At 42.7% G+C, this 19486-nt stretch overlaps 1 protein-coding gene across 24 annotated transcripts in view; it reads right to left on the bottom strand.

Annotated features, from left to right (window-relative positions):
* CAMK2G (calcium/calmodulin dependent protein kinase II gamma) overlaps positions 1 to 19486 on the bottom strand; it is a 263893-nt gene that overhangs the window by 81164 nt on the left and 163243 nt on the right. For all 24 annotated transcript variants that reach the window (XM_053310722.1, XM_053310719.1, XM_053310724.1 and 21 more), the window contains exons 4-6: positions 12243 to 12297; positions 10457 to 10522; positions 6229 to 6301 (exon numbers count right to left, since the gene is read on the bottom strand). In XM_053310722.1, the coding sequence (XP_053166697.1) occupies positions 6229 to 6301; positions 10457 to 10522; positions 12243 to 12297 (194 nt within the window). The remainder of the gene's footprint in view (positions 1 to 6228; positions 6302 to 10456; positions 10523 to 12242; positions 12298 to 19486) is intronic.

A 19486-nucleotide genomic window follows, 5' to 3' on the forward strand; every position in this document is an offset into this window, starting at 1 on the left:
ACTCTAATGGCTATATAATAAAATTTCGCCACGGTATAAGAAATAAGGGAATCATTATCCGCAAGTAAAAATTTAACTAAAAAATCATCAGAATGTCCAGGGAATCTAGTCAATAAGGGTAGAATCAGACAGTGCCTAAAATCCTGATAGAAACTACAATACAATAAAATATGAACAATAGTTTCGATTTCACCAGAGCTGCAAGGACAAAGTCGAGCCTCTATGGGTATATGTTGAAACCTCCCAGTAAGCAAGGCTGAGGGGAAGGCATTCAAACAGGCTCTCGAGAAGGCCCAGTGGAATTTAGAAAAACTAACAGATGTCAGATATGGTGCAGAAGAAAAACCCGACCCGATCTTTAGTGGTCTGTAGAATGCAGGCAGACAAGCCACCTCATTCTGCAGCTCAATATCCTCCAGTCACTGACGGATCATATTTTTTGCTCTCACAAGGCCCATTTCAAGTAAGGAGTCTGGAACTAATCCAAGGAGAAGGAGTTTGTTGACTGTCTTCAGGCACCAAGGCGGCTGAGGCATGACCGATAAAAATTTGGGTATACGTCCTATTGGTTGAAGGTGAAGTTTTAGCCAATAGTAAATGATTAACAGCCAAGCCCTAGTTTCTACCTTTAATAAACCAGCCTCCTGGCGAATCACCACATTAGCAGTGCACCTAGGTGCAGAAAAAAGAACTCTCAGGCAGGGGCGTATCTAGGGTGGGGCAGGCAGGGCACGTGCCCCAGGCACCACCTGAAGGGGGTGCCACTTAAAGAATTTTTTATTTTTTTAAAAATTGCTGCTGAAAACAAAATGGCCACCGTGCATGCTCAAATGGCCTCTGTGAGGCCCTAGGCCATGAGGCCATTTGAGCATGCATGGTGGTCATTTTGTTTTCAGTAACCATTTTTTAAAAAAATTTTTTTAAAAACTGGCCACTGCACATGCTCAAACGGTCCCTGCGAGGCCCTTGAGGCCAGCGGGGGGAAGGGGAACCTTTGCAGACCCACCCCCCACAGTCTTTATGAAGCCCCCCGAAGGGGCTATAAGCAATTATATTTTAGAGAGAGAGAGAGAGAGAGAGAGAGAGAGAGAGAGAGAGAGAGAGAGAGGTTACTGTACACATATTCAGTTTGGCACTATGCACAGAGAATCAGGGCTTGTGAATACTGAGCTGAAGCTTATGAGCTAGGATTGTATTCATTTGCACTTACTTTGCTTCTTGTGATAAGTGAGTTAAATATGATGTCTTAGTAATATGGCTATTAATGGTGATTTTGTCTTTGAATCAGTGTGAAATCCTTAGTATTAAGGCCCACTGGGAGTTTCTTGCTCTCTTTCTCTCATTTTAACTGTCTTTCTGAAATACTAGAATATATTCCGAGCAGTGGCACAGTTTACTCTGCATATCCTTTAATTATTTTCAGAGTATCTGGGGAAAGTCAAATTCTCCATTTATTTTTAAAACTTATGTAATGGTGATGCTACAATGCACAGTAGAGAATTAGACAGGCACTTCTGTTTAGTTTTCCAAGTACATCTCCACATAGTATTTGGGTATTCCATGAGCCCCAGCATACTGATATTTGTAGTTTTCCAGCATTTTTTGGTCTGACATCCACTACTAAATAGTTTTTAAATATTAAAAGATGATATTAAAAGATTAACGAGCTTGTCTTGTGTTTTTTAGTTGATATTATGGTAAAGTTATCTGAAAGATGAGTGTCAGATGTTTGGACACGGGGCGCAATTTCAGTGCTTGCCCTGGGCACTATTTTCCCTAGATACGCCTCTGCTCTCAGGAAGCCTGACTGAGTTCTTTATCAAGTGACAAGATTAGTATAGGGGCCCAGTTGGGCACCATGTAAGAGTTGTGTCATAGATTTGGCTAGATATAGTTTAATAGCGGCAGGGATATAGCCACCGCCCTGAGTACGGTGGATCCGCAGTATAGCTGCTGCACTTCTTTGTGCCATGTCAGAAACCAGTTTGACATGTGCAGATTTTCTACCTTTGTACTGAAAAGCCACTCCAAGATATTTAATACGTTTCACCTGCTCAATTCAATGACCATCTGCAGACCAAGTGAAATTATTAACTCTGTTGTTAAAACAGAAAATTTTAGTTTTGGAGTAATTGATAACCAAATGCTGCTCCTGGCAATGGAGAGCCAAGGCCCCCAAGGCTCTCTTAAGACTAATCCTGGTCTGCAAAAGGATCACAGCATCGTCAACATAAAGAAGTACTGGTAACCTTTTGCCAGCTAGTTTTGGAGCATGAATATCCAAACTCTGGAGCCGTTCAATTAGCGCGTTAATATAGATGTTAAATAGAAAAGGTACCAATAGACAACCCTGCCTCACATCTTTTGAAGTTGGAACTGAATTAGATAATTGGCCTTCTGGACTAAATTGGACATGGAGAGTGGTATTCTTGTGAAGTTTGTAGATTAATAATAACAGCCGCTTATCGATTGATGAGTTTGAAAGTTTTGACCATAAGAGGCCTCTAGAGATAGAATAGAAAGCGGCTTTAAAGTCAACAAAGGCTGCAAAAAGAGATCCTTTGTCAGAACAAACATATTTGTCAATTATATACTGCAGAATTAGGCAATGGTCCATAACTGATCTACCATACCTAAAGCTAGCTTGTTCTTCCTCCAGAAAGCCTTCTTGTTCTAACCAATTGCATAGTTTTATACAGAGATGTTTGGTATATAATTTGCTGATTATATTGAGAAGGCTTACTGGCCTATAGCTAGCTGGATCCTCTCTGCTTCCTTTTTTGAAGATAGGAACTATAATAGTGAGACCCCAGTCATGTGGAATTTGAGCCGTCTGGTCGATATAAGTGAACAGAGAGGCCAAAATTCTTCTAATTTCAATGGCATAGATGGGTTGGCTTTAAAACAGGCAAAGAGGGAGACAAGATCTCTCTTAGCGATCACACAGTCCTGATCAAACCGTGAATAAAAGTGGCTATTTTATTCATTCATTAGATTTCTATACCACCCTTCCAAAAATGGCTCAGGGTGGTTTACACAGAGAAATAATAATTAAATGAGATGGAACCCTGTCCCCAAAGGGCTCACAATCTAAAAAGAAACATAAGACAGACACCAGCAATAGTCACTGAAGGTACTGTGCTGGGGGTAGATAGGGCCAGTTACTCTCTCCCTGCTAAATAAAGAGAATCACCATGTTAAAAGGTGCCTCTTTGCCAAGTTAGCAGGGAGAGATGCTAACTTGTTATCCCATCACATCTAGTGTGACCTTATGAAACAGTACCATTTATGCTCATGCTAGGCCTAGGATACAACCTACTGTTGTATTGTTATTTTATTTTGGATCCTTTCTGAAAACTGGAATGTGTTCTCTTGATGGAAATCCACTTTTGTTAGCAATTCTAAGACATTTTCACAGTTCTGGACTGTAAAAAATGTTTACTTGTTTATGGTGCCAGTATCTCAAAGCTTCATGCAAGTAGAAAATGTTTCTCTTGTGAGCTCAAGCAAGCAATGAATGGTCCCTAATGAACAGAAACTGCAGACAGGAACTCAAGCCTGGTCAGTTGCAAAATAGTTGCTGAGGAAACCGGAAATCAAAATCTATTTGGCAACTTTCATTGGATAATGATCTGGTAAGCCATTGCTTTTCAGACTTCCTATCTACAAGGAACCTTTTCCATGTTGATTTGAGCATCTGCTTTGGAACTCGTGAACACCACAGCCGACCCTGGGACATATTCAAGGGCACACTCTCTGTCTATGTGGGGTGCTAGCTATGACTGCTGGACCCACCTGGCACCCTCATGAACCAAGAGTGCACCCTAGAACATACATAACACTCCTCTGCTGTAGTGATTACAGGAGAGGATCAGTACAGGCAGATATGCTAGCTTTGAGACAGGCTGTCTACCATTATCTTCCCAGTGACCAACTTCTGATGAGCTTCTAAACCACCTTAGGTTTTCCTGAAACAAGGGTTTGACAAGTCTCTGTGTCAAATCAAAAAATTAGGATATCTACACTACAATTGTTCTGTGGCTGTATTTCAAAAGTAAAGATTTAAGCTTAGATGCGTTCTGCCTTGAAATCCAAGGGACTGCACTCACCCATCTTGATTCAAGAGTGCCTGACCTGTCCAGCTTCAAGCTTTAGAAGCTTCGGGCTCATAGCTGAGATGCTAAAGGCTATGGGGTTGGAAAGGACATGAGACCAGAGATAAAAGTTTGGGCGGTATATAAGTTTGATTCATGAATGAATGAACTGATTGTAGGTGTACTCTACCCACTGCACCACTAGGACCTGAAAGCTGCCTGGCTATAGAAAAAAGAAAACCCTGGCAGCTTAACACATTCATCTGTCTGAGGATTAAGAGTAGATTCAGATGTTATAGGGAAACAGCTGACAGAAGGAAACTTGGGTTTTCTCTCTGCCTCTCTGGAGCAGAAAAGATCCAATGGCCACTTGAAACATTACACCATAAATAAAGAGAGATTGCACAAGTCATTGATGCACCCTTTAAACATTCATAGTTGCACTTTCTTGGTTTGGGCTCTTTGTGTAGCTCACAGGCGTATTGCTTGTGGTAATATATGCTTACTTATTTTGCATACATTCTCTCAACCAAGACGCTTGTCAGGGGTTACAGCCTGAAATCAGCAGAGTGCCCATGCTCAGGTTTATCCATAACAGGTAAATGCAATAGAGGGAGCCCAAAGATCTACATCCAAAGCAGATCATAATCTTCTGGGGTAGACTGCCACACAAACAAACAACTGGAATGTAAGCTGAAAGCGGGATAGGGACATAGTGCCATCTACATACTTAGATCCAACTAATGCATCTTAAGGTCACTTTATACAATATAGTATTCTGATGCCAATATTTTGAGATTCTGCAACATTCGTAGGGGGAAGCACTGGGATTACAGGAGTAAATGACGGGAAAGAGAGTGTACGGGAAAGTTATAGAGATACAGAGAACCACAAGTGTCCCAGAGGCTCCATGCCCAGTCACTGGATACTTCTGCAAACATGCACTGCTCACACATTTTGCAACATTTTGCCACACCCATGAGGGCTGCTTTTTAAAGGTAAACTGGCTGAATCTCAAGAATGAAGATACTGCAACCTTTATCAGTTGCCAATCCGAAACACAAAATCATCCTGACCATACCTCTCAGAAAAGAGGCACCTCTCGACTGCTCCCTGGGCTTACCACAGAGTGGGCAATGGATGTGGCAAACACTTCCTTCAGCGGTGATCTGATGAAGTACTTCATGGCCCAGTTCAGACATTAAACAGAGCCAGAAGTGAATCCTTCCTTCATGACTCATCCTCTGGACTGGCTATAATCCCACCTTCAGATTCTGGTCTATTTTGAAAACTCTGGCAAGGATCACCCAGTTTGGACATCATGACAGATGCTGGCTTAGAACAAGTAGAAGTAGAATCCTTCCTCCCTTCACATGCAAAGGGGAGGGGGGGAGTGCAAATTCTTTAGACTGGGGAACACCACATGAAGCCAGAATTCTGAACTGGGCCAATGAGTGTGCAAAACTCAGCACAGTCCCTGCAAAGCTCTGGGCAAGTGCAGGAGCTTCCAACACTGCCCATGTGCCTGCACCACAGATTGTTCTGTTCTCTTGTGACTGACTCTGTACACAGCAGGTTTGTCCTTTGGCATCTACTCCCTGCAGTGCTCATACATTGCTTGCACTCACTTTCCCCCTGTGGTATGTATTTTTGCTTAAGCTGCCGCAACTGGGCTGCTCCAAATCTTCTTGGGTGTGCAACTACACAACCACAAGGAGAGAAATGGCAATGAACAGAAGCAGAACTCACTCTACTGTGTAGGCACATTGGGATAGTGGCCGAGAGAATACCCAAGTGCTCCACTGGCCTTTGTGCACACAATTTATGACTGCAGAGTTCTGGAGCTAAAGTTAGTTTTCTGTCTGCAACAAATTATGGCCTGGTGCAAGCATAGAGTTGAACCCCTCCAAATGGAAAACTTACATTTCTAAACGTGACCTGTGGTGCATCCACAGGAAAGAGGTGTATTAAATGAAAGAAAGTTGAACACAAAGGCATCAGTGCAAACAAGCCCCTCATAGCCCAGAATCCAGGGCCCATTTGTGCTGCTGTCGTGATTCAATTTTGGTTATCAACAATCCGAACCTCAAAGCAAGTCTATACTTTCACTGAAGGAAAGTTAAGGAGGGGTTACCTTTAAGTCCCTGTGAACAATATCATGCTGATGAATATGATTGACACTCTCCAAAATCTGGTGAATGCAGTGGCTGCAGAAGAGAAAGAGAAAGAATGTTATATTCATTGTTTGTCTACTGAATTTGTAAACTCATCTCTTTTCCAGGGCAAGGATGTTGTTCCAATTGAGTGAGTGAGTTCAAGGGTTAACATCACATAAAATACAATTAGCAAATAGGCCATTTCTCATGGAGCTGGTATCTTTAGGAGGATATTGTAGAACTGGTAAAGATACAGAAGAAGGCAACCAAGATGATCAGGGGCCTAGAGCACCTTCTTTATGAGGCAAGGACTCAGCATCTGGGGCTCTTTAGCTTGGAAAAGAGGTGACTACGGGGAGACATGACAGAGTTGTATAAAATTATGCATGGAGTGGCGAGAGTGGACATAGAGAAATTTTTCTCCCTCTCTCACAACACTAGAATCATGGGTCATCCCATGAAACTGAAGGTTGGAAAATTTAGGACCAACAAAAAAGGAAGTACTTTTTCACACAGCACATAATTAATCTATGGAATTCTCTGCCACGGGATGTGGTGATGGCCACTAGCTTGGATGGCTTTAAAAGGGGTTTAGACAAATTCATGGAGGACAGGTCTATCAATGGCTACTAGTCTGCCATTGATAGACCTGTCCTCCATGAATCTGTCTAAACCCCTTTTAAAGGGGTTTAAAAACCTCTTTCTATGGGCCACCTCCAGCCTCACAGGCAAGATGCCACTGAATATCAGTTTCAGGGGCGCAACGGTAGGAGAGAGGGCACACCCTCACCTCTTGCTTGTGGGTTTCCCAGAGGCATCTGGTTGGGCCACTGGGTGAAACAGATGCTGGTCCAGATAGGCCTTGGGCCTGATCTAGCAGGGCTGTTCTTATATACATTTGTACTGTTACAATTCTGTAGAGATGCTGCAGATCATCACACTTTTAGTGCCTTCCAAGCTCTGAAGGCTGCTTGAAAGCCTAGATCCCAGACACTCAGTGCCTCAGATACTACCATCACTTTGATATGAGAGTCAAAGTGGTATAGCAGTTACAGTGTCCATCTAGGACCAAGGAGATCTGGGTTGAAATCCCCACTCAGTCATGAAACCTACAGGGTGACCTAGGGCCACTCACCATCTCTCATGCTAATCTAGCTCACAGGGCTGTTGTGAGGCTAAAATGGGATTGTGGGAGGGGGCGCGAGATATACACCATTCTGAGCTCCTTAGAGAAAAGACAGGATAAAAATACACCACATACTTATTTATTTAAAAACAAACATTTAGCAAGGCAGACTTTAATCAAACAGCAGCTTTCCCATCATACTCAGAAAGGAGCACCCTGGGCACCTGCCAGTGGGGAAAGCTTTTAGTAGCAATAAATGCAAACACATTACAAGGATGATGTGCCTGCAGAGAGGGGATGGGCATCTTTTAAGTACAGAGCCCATTTCGCCTGCCTTTTCAGTTCCCTCATTTCCTCTTGAGGCACAATACACCAAAGCTTCCTGCAACTGAAAGTTCATCAAAAAATCTGCTGCTTCATTTCTCCCTCTCCCTTTCTTTCTTGACACTGATTTTGCAGAGAGGAGAGCAACATGTCATTTACACCTATCGTGTCAGGACAACAGTACACCCACGTAGCATGTGCATGAGTGAGGCAACACACACAGATTTCTGGGATCACTAATCAACCTGCTATACTAGAGGTTCCCAGGCATTTGGAAGAAAGCAGACACAGCAGCTGGCACGTATGTGACTTCTTGCAAGTGAGGAAGTCTCTTTGATGCATGAAGGAGTTTGCATTTTTAACAACTCCTGCACCACTCCATAGATGTCTGTTCTCTGGAAGTTTGCAGACTTCAAACCATCCCTTGGCAATTTTACTCTGAAGGAGGGAGAGAAGTCCCCTCTATCACCATGTAAATCCCTTTGCAGGACTAGCAAAAGGAGTGCCTGGGGCGGGGGTGGGGGGTGGAAGGAAGTGTGTGCAGAATTTGCCTTAAGAGCCTAGGACAGAGGCTTGCTCTGGGGGGAACAAGGCTATGCAAGGCATGTCCTTTGTTCCCCACCACCCAGCCAGAGGGGCTGACAACTTTAAACCACTCTGCCAGGGCCTGTAACGCTCCCTTCAATCCCAGACCAGCCAAAAAAAAAAAGTATTATTAGAACAGATCCAAATCCAAAGCAAGAGACTTTCTGGCCAAAAATGGCAAAAGTGCAGCAAGTCCCAGGGAGAGTCAGATTGGCACAAACTCCACTCTCACTGGCTGGCTCTCTCCGTCTGCTCTGGAATGTAGCTCCACACAGCAAAGCGACAAGCTAGCAATCAATGCCTCAAGCAGGCCAGTGTTAGACCTGTTCAAGCTGGAAGGGGGGAATCCAGGGAAGGAGGTAAATTGGGGACACGGCCACCAACAGAGAGTTAGATAATAAATCCCCAAAGCCTATCCCATTTGGCATCGTTCTCCTTCCCTGACCACAGGGAAGGGCTGCAGCCCAGTGATAGAGCACAGGCTTTGCAAGCAGAAAGTCCCACAATCAATCCCTGGCATCTCCAGGAAGGGCTGGGAAAGAACCCTGCCTGAAACCCTGGAGAGTCATTGTCAGTCAGTGTAGACAATACCGAGCTAGATGGACCAAGGGCATTCTACTCAGTAGAAGGCGGCTTCCTATGCTCTTAAGGCAGATGGGAGGGAATTACATCAATCTCCCACCACCTGCCTTTCCCTGGAAAATCACCCCTAAGGTAACATTTGGGGCTGGAACAGAACGTATTTTTACGACCAGAACAAAACACTGACATTTTTGCTCTGTTTAGATTATTTATTGGAGGCTTCTTTAATCTGTTACTGGTTTTCAAATGACAATGGTGCACATTTGATAGAACTGGGAATTCACCCCCCCCCCCAAAAAAAATTGCATGTCATGGATCAAAAAGAAGGTGAGAGATAAGGGAGTATGGCAAAGGCTTATGTTTGTAGGGGTAAAGGAACAAGAGCTGGGACTGTATTCAAATACCACTATCCCCTGGTATTAAAGGTTCACCCAGACCTCCTCCCACTTGTACATATTTTCTAAAAAACACCCACGGCTTTCCTACCACCAAAAAGCAGTGTTTACTGTTTTCTATTCTTTCTGTGGCAGCTTCGGTTTCTTGACATCCTCACTGTATATGGCTTGACAGGCTTATCTGGAGGAGGCCCTGTTCTGTGGGTACTAGTTGTTCTAATAGTTGCCACGATTATGCAGCATACCTGTTCTCCAACACATCGGACACTTAGGCCACACTCCTCATTCTACAGCACCTTCCCAGAAACTATGCTTTCCAAGGCTTCACATCCAAGCTGACATCACGTACACATGATGAGGTGGAAAGGCTGTGGGAAGTAGAGATGACCCCTGCTACAAAGCTAGGCTCCCCTCTAACAGTAGTGCCTAGCTGAGCATCTCCACGATAGACACATTGAGTGTTTCTCTTAGCTCTGTTTTATAAGGGCAACTGGAAATCCCACCAATGCTGCACATATGTGGTTCAGACTGAGAAAATGCAACATCTACATTCTGGATGGGAAATATAGATGAGTTCCGTATGCATTGCGCCAGTGCTCTTGTGGCTCAGGGGACATAAGAGTCAGTTGCTCATATTATTCTTTATTGTCAATTTTACCCATGTTAAACTTATTGCTCCTCTCTTAAAGTATAATCCTGGCCATACAGATCAATTCTACCTGGAATTGCTGCTGTTGAATTTTAAATCTGTTATCGCTATTAACGTGGCCAAGTTTTGTTTTGTTGCATCTAAGCTTCGTAGAGATTGTATTAGCAACTTGAATATTCTGTAAATTATAAATGTTTTATTCTTAAATGTATCTTTGGTCTAATGACCTTAATACTACTACTACTACTGCTACTACTACTGCTACTACTACTACTACAGTAAAATTTCCAGAGAAAAAGCTGGTGCAGGCTTATGGCTTGAGAAAATACTTAAGGATCCAAACCTTAGCACCTCAGCGTTTTTTCCTCCCTCAAGGAGATGGAAGCTAATCATATAAATGGAAGCATTATGCAAAAGTTGGCTGCATCTCACAGAATGCATTAAAGGAAGTAAACATTTCACAGTGAATAGCCCCACACAAGAAATGCTGCACAACTCAGTATGGCCTCCCAAACCATGGAGCATTTTCAGCGGCATGCCCTTACCTGGCATCAGCTTCGCTGTAGTATTCCCTGGCAACAATATCTTCAAAGAGCTCTCCACCAGTGACCCTGGAATCAGACACAATCCAAGACATTAAAGCATTCACACACCATTCATTAGGAAGCTATCAACATTCATACTCCGGACTCAAAGCTGCTGAAAGGAGAAACTCCTGGGTCAGACTTTTCTAAGTAACCTTGAGAATATTTAACCCCCAAGCAAAATGGTTTCAAGGGCTAAGGACCTTCTAAGCAGCTGGCAAGATTGTCTGGATGGAAGAAAAATGGCATCACAAAATTGGTTATTACAATATACTCCCCACTTCAAAACCAATTCAGAAGTCACATCGTAACAAAATCTGCTTCTTGGTGGATATCTACAAATTAGAGTCAAGTTGGAATTCTGTTTAGTTTAGTTCAAGCTGGCTATTACTCCTTTTGGTTGCAGGCCTCTGCCTCTTGAAAGCAAGTGCTGTCTGGGAAAGGATACGTCTAGAAAGCCACCTGAAACACAATCTAAAAAGGAGTGCAGAAACAGGATTTGCCAATGTTTTTGCCAATGAGCAGATAAGAAAACACCTAGGCAAGAAAAATTCTGGATTCCTGAGAGCATGACTATGATTGGAGAAAAGCAGAATGACTTAATAATAATAATAATAATAATAAAAAAGCTTACAGAATCAACTGAAGGGAAGTTGGGTTTTCTTGGCTACGGTACTGAACATGTTTCCTACCAAGGTCAATTTGGGTGCAAAGGCACAGTAGAAATAGAAAATAAGTAGATAAATATAATTCTGGGAGCCAGCCCTGGATGCATGCATGAACTTCACACATGACAGTATCCACCAGGTATGCCAGGCTTTTCAATACAGCTGCTTATCTGGAGACGCCATTTCTGGAATCAATACACCACCTGCATTTTGGAACTGCAAGGTGAAAGGAGAGAATTGTAGGCAATGAAGCAAAAAAGCCTTATAACTACCCATAGACTCATACCACTGTCCTTCACCAGCATATAGCAGAGGCGCTGCAGAGACATGCCAGACCAGCTTGGCCCCAAAGGAGCAACTTCCTTGCCACCCACAAGTAAGTTCTTCATTATAGCTTCCTCTCTCATCTCCTAATCACGAGGCAGTTCCAATACAAGTAGACACTAGGTCAGGTTTAGACTGTCAGTCAACAGCAACCTATTGTTCTGATAGTCTTCACTTCCATGAATTGAATAAGTTCAACCTTCAAATAAACCTGGGCCCAAAAAGAAGCATCAAGCTGATATTCTGTTGCCAGTATGAGATGGGAAGTTCACTGGGTGGGTTGTAAACTCTGGAGTGGACTATGGAAGCCTGTTTAAGCCTTGTCCGGGCTGCGTATATACATGCAGGAAAATAGGGTCCCTCAGGGGCAAGGCAAGGGAGTGAGGTTTAAGTCTTCTGCACAGATTGTTGCCCATCCCCATGACCAGCAGTAGCAGAATTATACAAAATGGGAAAAATTGCAGAAGATATGCAAAGTAAGGGAAATTAGGCCAATCTGTAAAGTTTATACAGCTTTCAGAATTCAATTATTTCTTGGTGCGGGATTTAGGTGACACAGGCATTAATTTATTTTCCTTCAAATACATTCAGCCCTGGGCCTATCAGTTGACATAGCCATGCTGAGAGGAACTGAAGGAGCCAAATAGAAAGAGAAAGCAGGGCAATTGCAAATATCTTTTATTTAGCAACAACGTCTACAGCCCACACAGTTGTGTCAAGGATGAAGGATCAAAGTCAAAACGGAAAACACTTACAGATCAAAGACAAGGTAGTGGAAACCTTCTTCTGAAATACTCTCATGGAGCCGCACTGAAAAACAACAACAAAAAGACACAGAAGTAGGAAACTGTAGAACAAGGCAAGTGAGGCAAATTCAATTCCTTCAGACCAGGGCCAACCCAACTGGAGAAAACAAAACCAACAGCTTTTTGGCCCCTTGCTGCAACCACCCTGAGTGGGTTCTTTTCCTAACACCAAATTGTTTAATTCACATCCTTTCCTGGGCATAGTAAACTAACATGGCGTATAGAAGGAAAGGAAAGGCTAGGTTAGGCCTGTTCCTTTCTCCCTGTCATCTAGTTTTCTATGCAGAAGAAACAGCTGGCGGGAGGAGCGTTCCATCATGCAAGCCCCCACCTAAATCCTGAAGTGGTACGGTTCAGACACAGCTGTAGCACTTCAGTAAGGGCTGGGCCATGGTCACTATATTACTCTACTCTAGTTTGTGAACACTACAGTTTCTATAGAATTTGTTGTTCATATTTGGCTGACAGACAAGGCTTTTATAAAGGTCAACAGGTTCCATTTTGCAACCAAACTCTCCGAGGCACCTTCTGTTATTCCAAATGAGGTCAAGCTCAGCTCCCAAGACTGGAATGTGTAGTATCACTAGGAAGTAAAGTGCCAAGAACCAAACAGATAATGTAGCAGTTAAAATGCACTTAAGAGGGTTAGGCAGCCATGAGAAAGTAAGGTATTTCCAGGCACAAATAGAGCCGTTGAGCAGATGTGCAGCTGGTAGCCTGACAGAGGGGAAGAGCTGCTCTTAAAGCAGTCCCTGTTGAGGCTGTAGCTCAGGTACAGGAAGTCAAGTGAAGATCGGCAGGGGTGGGTGGAGGGAGAGAAGTGAACCAAAGTGGATTCACAACACAAGAGATTTTTGATGATTGTAATGAAATCCTAGTCCAAGCCTGCCAAGGAGGCCTTGCTCCAGTGACAACATGAGGAAGCAGCAGCTAGCAGCAGAACAAGTGCCATATGCTGGATATTCCCCAAAGGCCACACACACAAGGCATAAAGTCAAGGTGAACGCAGGCACAGATGTGAGGATGAGCGTCACAGCACAGATGAAGTGGAGACACAGAACTAATGCAGCAGTCAGCAATTCTACAAGCACAGAGGAAAAGAAAAACCGAAAGGGAAAGCTAAGAGAAAGAATTAGCATTTCTGCAGCTGCAGCAAGCTGCTGAGCCACATGGACAGAGTCCATTTTCAAGCTCAAGGAATTGCTCATTTCTGACATTCCAAAGCAATGAGAGGAGATGGCGTTAGCAAAGTCAGAAGGGCAAGGGACATATAACTTGGGTGGGTGGGACAGATGAGACAGACAGGCACACAGTGGTGCATTCTTAAAACAGATATTGGATAAGGAATTGAGTAGAGGCCTTGGGGTTGGCAGCAGAAATGAATGTTCAACAAGCATGCCCTCTATATGATGTTCAATATAACAATGATTTAAGGCGGGGGCGGGGGGAATCTGAGGGGGGTTCTGAACCTTCGATTTCTAGGTATTGTTAGACTACAACTCCCATCATCCCCAGGCACAATGGCCTTCAGGTCCCAAGGCTGGGAACACCTGCTCTATGAATATTCACTTATTTCAGTTAACAGGATAGCCTATTAAGCTCAAGCTTTTCTTGAACTGGAAGCAGTCCCAGTATTGGTTAGCAATGGCCAAAAAAAAAAAAAAGAAAGAAAGAAAGAAAAGAAAACCAATAAGAAAGGGAAGGAAGGAAAGAAAGGAAGATCAGAAGCAAGAGGAATTGAGGCCAATATTATAATGACCTTTCTCTAGGAGCAAGAGTAGCATAGTAGCCAAGTGTAGCAATGAGAAAGATTTGAGGGAGGACTATGCCTCACTTAAAGCAACTGTTGGGAGGTGGGCCTTTCCTAGCAAGGGAAAAAGCCAGAGAAAATCAAAACAGAAGGACCAATCCAGAGGACTGGGTGGGAACTACTCTCACAAATACCAGCAGAAGAGGTGAAAGCTTTGTTCTGTTTGTTATGTTCCAAGGAGGAAACAGTTGGCTGAGAAACTGCTGGAGAAAGAGGAGGCCACAGCTTAGAGGCTGAAAACAGCAGGAAGACCCCCTGCCTGTCATTGATAGGGACCAGTTCAGTTAGACGTGTGAGGGAAGTTATTTTCCTTTATTGTATCTCTTGAATTTGAGTTGCCTGGTTAATGAGAAATTTCTCTTTCTTACATTCAGCTTTATGAAGAGAATTGTTGTTATTGTAAACTCTTGTTTTTCTTTGAATTGTGTTACTCTTCATTTTAGGTCTGCCTTAATCAGATGCCTCTGGAGGCCTAGGAATGCTCAGCCCCTTCTCGGGACGGGTTTGCCACTTTAACCCCCCGCTCTCAGGAATCTTATATGGAGAGAATGATTTGTCCCACATTAAAATAAAGTGGATGGTGGCAGCCTATTGTGAATCACTTACAGTCAAGAATTCACCTCAGTCAACTCCCCACTCCTCCTCTGGTACTGGTAGGAGCTATGACACCCAGTATGATCCATGAAGCCCTGGTGCAAATCTCAACTCATCCATGAATTCACTATGAGGCCTTAGGCAGTCTTCTCAGAATCAGCGCATAGAGATAATACTGACTTATCTTGCAGAGCTGCCATAAGGACAGCTGAGAATGTATCTGAAGTTCTTCGAAAACCCACAATGTCCTATGCAAATGTCTATTTATTGTTTTTATTCCTTTGGCATGCAAAAAGGAATATAGTTAAAATTATCCTAACCCCAATCCATTGCCTGAATTTACAGTAGAGGTTACAGTACTTCTCTTCTTTCTATGTTTTACTGTAGGCCTTCCTGCCCTGCATCCTCTCTTTTCAGTAAGACAATATTAGATTAAAACCCAAGGGATTGTTTATACCAGCATCTAAAGGGCTATTGCTAATGGGCACATTTACCTAGAAGCAATTAATTGGCTCATTGTTATTTAATTAACATGGTGGGTGCCTGCTACAGCTGATGGTTAAACTGCACTTATTTCACAATATCCTTTATCATAAGAAGGTTTAGTCACCCAATATTAAAACAATTAAAGTCAAATTCATGTTGGTTGGAAATGCAATTTATCTGTGCCTCTTTTCACTTCCTCCTAGTTTCTTCCTTTATTTTAATTATTTCAGCCCCTTTCTGGTAGAAACCTTCCCTACCCACTTAATTGAACACAGAGATTCCTAGCCTAAGTATCACCACCACTCCTATCCAATAGGATATTTAAGCAGAGCACTTTTCTCCACCTTGTGCAAGTAAAGGATTACTGGTTGCATTTGTATGTAGTAATTTATGGAAACAGACATCACAAGAGAGAGCATTTTCCCCACTTAAAATTATAACATTTTAAAAACAACCAGGGTTGCAACTTACCAGGAACACAGAACAATCACAGAATGTCATACTGATAATGGGCATTTAATTCAGCATCATGAGAAACTCATCTGTCATTTAAAAAGAAGAGAAATGTCTAGCCCTTGCTGGTGCAAAGCTATGCTTGAAGGCAACACCTGCTAATATTTCAGAATCCAGATGGGGTGGCTCAATAAACATTTCCTGTGGTGATGGGTGGAAGTTGAATGCCTAGCACCACGCACTACCCCATCCCTTGACCACCAAAACCAAAATTGTGCAGAATAAATCAAAACTGGCAAATTATGAATAATAAAGCAATTTACATACTCTAGTATACAGGATTGATGAATGTAGGGTTTGTTTGTTTAAAAGACAATACAAATCAACTTACATGCCCACTCAACGCGCACACACACACACACACACGCACACACGCACACACATAGACACAGACAAACAGAACAGAGTAGGCACAGCACCAGTGTTCCCTCTAACAGGAATTCCCAGATGTTGTTGACTACAACTCCCAGAATCCCCAGCCAAAGGCCATTGCAGCTGGGGATGCTGGGAGTTGCAGTGAACAACATCTGGGAATCCCTGTTAGAGGGAACATGGCACAGCACCAACTTTAATTTTCTGGGTTGCAAAAAAAAAATGCCTTGGCAGGACAAAGTGATGGTTCAATAACTAGCATGGGGCAGGGCAGAACTCTCAAAGATCAGAAGAGGACTTTGAGCAAAACTGACAGCCGTTTGGTCCCATCCATTGCTACCTCTCCCAGACCTTATTATAGCCACATAAGCCCCTTGTTATTCCATTCCTAACAAAATAAACAACTATTCCAATTGTGTAACAGGACAGACTGCAAAGTCTGTTCTAAGGGGCTTGTCCAAAGAGGTGGCAATATCGCAATATTGCCACATGGGTAGCAATATGGCAAGTGCAACTGAGTGTAAACCAGTGTAAAGTAATGAACAGTAGGGCAAAAATCCCAGGCTTATGCTGAGGCTATTAAGAAAGGAGCTCTTGGGATTGAGGTGGATAGCTGAATGAAAACATCAGCTCAGTATTCAACAGCTGTGAAAGCGGCAAATTCCATGCTAGGGATTATTAGGAAAATGACTGAAAAAATAGAGCTGCTGGTATTTTAATATCTTATGGTGTGGTCACATTTGGAATACTGCCCCTTCTCAAAAGAGATATTGTAGAGCTGGAAAAGGTGTAGAAAGGGGCAACTGAAACTATCAGAAGTGGAGCACCTTCCCTACAAGGAACAGCTAACACATTTGGTGCTTTTCAGTTTAGAATAAAAAATAATTAAACTTGAACACAATAGAGGTTTATACAATTATGTATGGTCTGGAGAGAGGAAGATTTTGTTCCCTCTTTCATAATGCTAGGATGCAGAAAGAATCACCCATAAAGAAATTGATTGGCAGAAGGTTCAGGACAGTTAGGACCCCTTTATACTGTGTGTAATTTGCTGCCACAGACTGCAGTAATGGACACTGCCTTAAATGGCTTTAGAAAAGGGTTGGAAAATTCATGGTAGACAGGTCTCTTGACTCCTACTAAGCATCATGTTCCGAATGGAACCTCCATGTAACAACAGTGCATCTCTCAATAGCCGCTGTTGGGGAGAAACAACAGAAGAGGCATTTGCCTTCATGCCCTGCTTGTGAGTTTTCCCAGGGTTATCTAGTTGGCCTCTGTAGAGAGCAGAATGCAAAACTAGCTGAACCGTTCATTTGACCCAACAGGTCTCTTCTTATAGCAACCATCCTACACAATGAAATTGTGTCTCTCTTCCATCACCTCCTACATATAACATAACATATAACAATCTTTCTTGAGAATCTACCAACACATTCCAAATTTTTTGAGCATAAACTTCACATGGGAGCCTGCAACAAACAGGTGTCACGCAGTGCACCCATTTTCAGTCCTCTACAGAGAGATCTCCATTCTCCAGGTCCCACCTAACTCAGTAAGGATACTTAAGAACACAAGAGATGACATAATTCAGTGCAAGGGTTTGTATCAAAGCTGCTGCTCATGCTATTTAATGTATGGCTGCACCAAATTTTCTGCCCATTTCAGGGGGCGAACACAGAGGTCTTGGGTGAGCTGAAATATTCCCCAAAAGAATGGAAATTTGCTTTTATTTTTGCCTGTTCACTGCCATGGTTTCTTCTCAGTTGCTGTTTTGGTGCCATTTTTCTTTAACTGCACCCTTGTTTAGTCTCATAGGTGATTCCAGCCAACTGGGGACCACATAGTGAACTGTGACATACTGTGATAGCACTAATCAGCCAGATTGGTGAAGTGATGATGTCACTGAAAGTAAACCTAATCAAATGTGGAATGAGGATAATGCTTCTTGCATCCATCAAATGGGTGAATCCAGCCAACTGGATCACTAATTGATCTCACACTGTTTTGGATAAACATTTTTTATCTTTTTAAATGCAACCCCTAAAAAATGTCAAAGGGGGGACATTGTCAAAAATATTCATGAATGAACACACACACACGTACAACCCTCTCTTTTGGCTCAGAGGGAAGTTAATTTATTGAATAACATTTGATGAATAAAAAAAGGCAAGGTACTTGTGACACTGCCACCTTAAGTGGTGCAGCAGGAAAATGCTTGACTAACAAGCAGAAGGTTGGTGGTCAAATACCTGTTGGTACTATATCAGGCAGCAGCGATATAGGAAGACGCTGAAAGGCATCATCTCCTACTGTGAAGGAGGAGGCAATAATAAACCCCTCCTGTATTCTATTGAGCAATTTTGGAAGGGCGGTATATAAATCAATCAATCAATCAATCAATCAAATAAATAAATAAATAAAACCACAGGGCTTTGTGGGCGCCAGGAGTCAAAATCAACTTGACGGCACACTTTACCTTTACTGGTGACTTGCAAGATTCTACAATGATCCTTCCAAACCCAGAACTACTTCTCAAAGCAATTTCAGACTAGATTCTGCCCTTGAAAAAGTATAGTCCTGCCCCCATATTTACACAGCCAGGAGCTCATTCTCACCTTTGCTGCTTGTTGGCTATTTTTAGGGATGTGCATGAATTGACCTTTTTGATTCAATTTGTGCCCAAATCGAATCATCCCTGATTTGTTTTGTGTCCAAATCTGTCCCCCCTCATCACCCCAGATTCGATTTGGATTTGATTTGGATCAATTCGGACCACTTATAAAGGTCCTAGGGGCATCAAATTTGGATGGTGGGTAGACCCCCATGGGTGCCACCTACCACCCAAATTTCAAGGCAGTAGGACACTTGGTTGATTTTTAGTGATATTTCTTTTACTTTTTACTGATTTTGTATATTTCCATCACAGTAAATAATGGGGATTTGAAGTTACCCTATGCTAACCCTAACATGGACCTCCAGATTTATTTATTTTTTAAAAAGCTAAGCTCTAGCCCTTGTAGAAGTGGAATTATGGAGCAAAATGTGCGGTCACAATTTTTCAAGTGTTGAGATTCTTTGGTGTCTAATAACCTTTCCCCATAATGAATCCCCATGAGGAGTCATTATATGCCTTCATTTCTTCTGTTCATTTTGACTGTCATTGGACAGTGCCAACTGACAGTGCCATGTGTCAACTACACCCCCCGCACACACACACACATATACTGGGGTAAGCAGTTTATTTTTAAGGAATTGTTGAAGTGGTTAGATTATTTGGTGTCTTCATTACACATCTTCATTTCTAATGTTCATTATGACCCCACTACTTTGCGGGTGGGGGTGGGGAATTAGTGGCATCCGATGTGCCAACTACCCCCCAACCTGCAAGCCACTGGGTACTCAGTTTATATTTAGG

The sequence above is a fragment of the Hemicordylus capensis genome, chromosome 3, assembly GCF_027244095.1.
Source record: "Hemicordylus capensis ecotype Gifberg chromosome 3, rHemCap1.1.pri, whole genome shotgun sequence".
Classification (NCBI taxonomy): Eukaryota; Metazoa; Chordata; class Lepidosauria; order Squamata; family Cordylidae; genus Hemicordylus; species Hemicordylus capensis.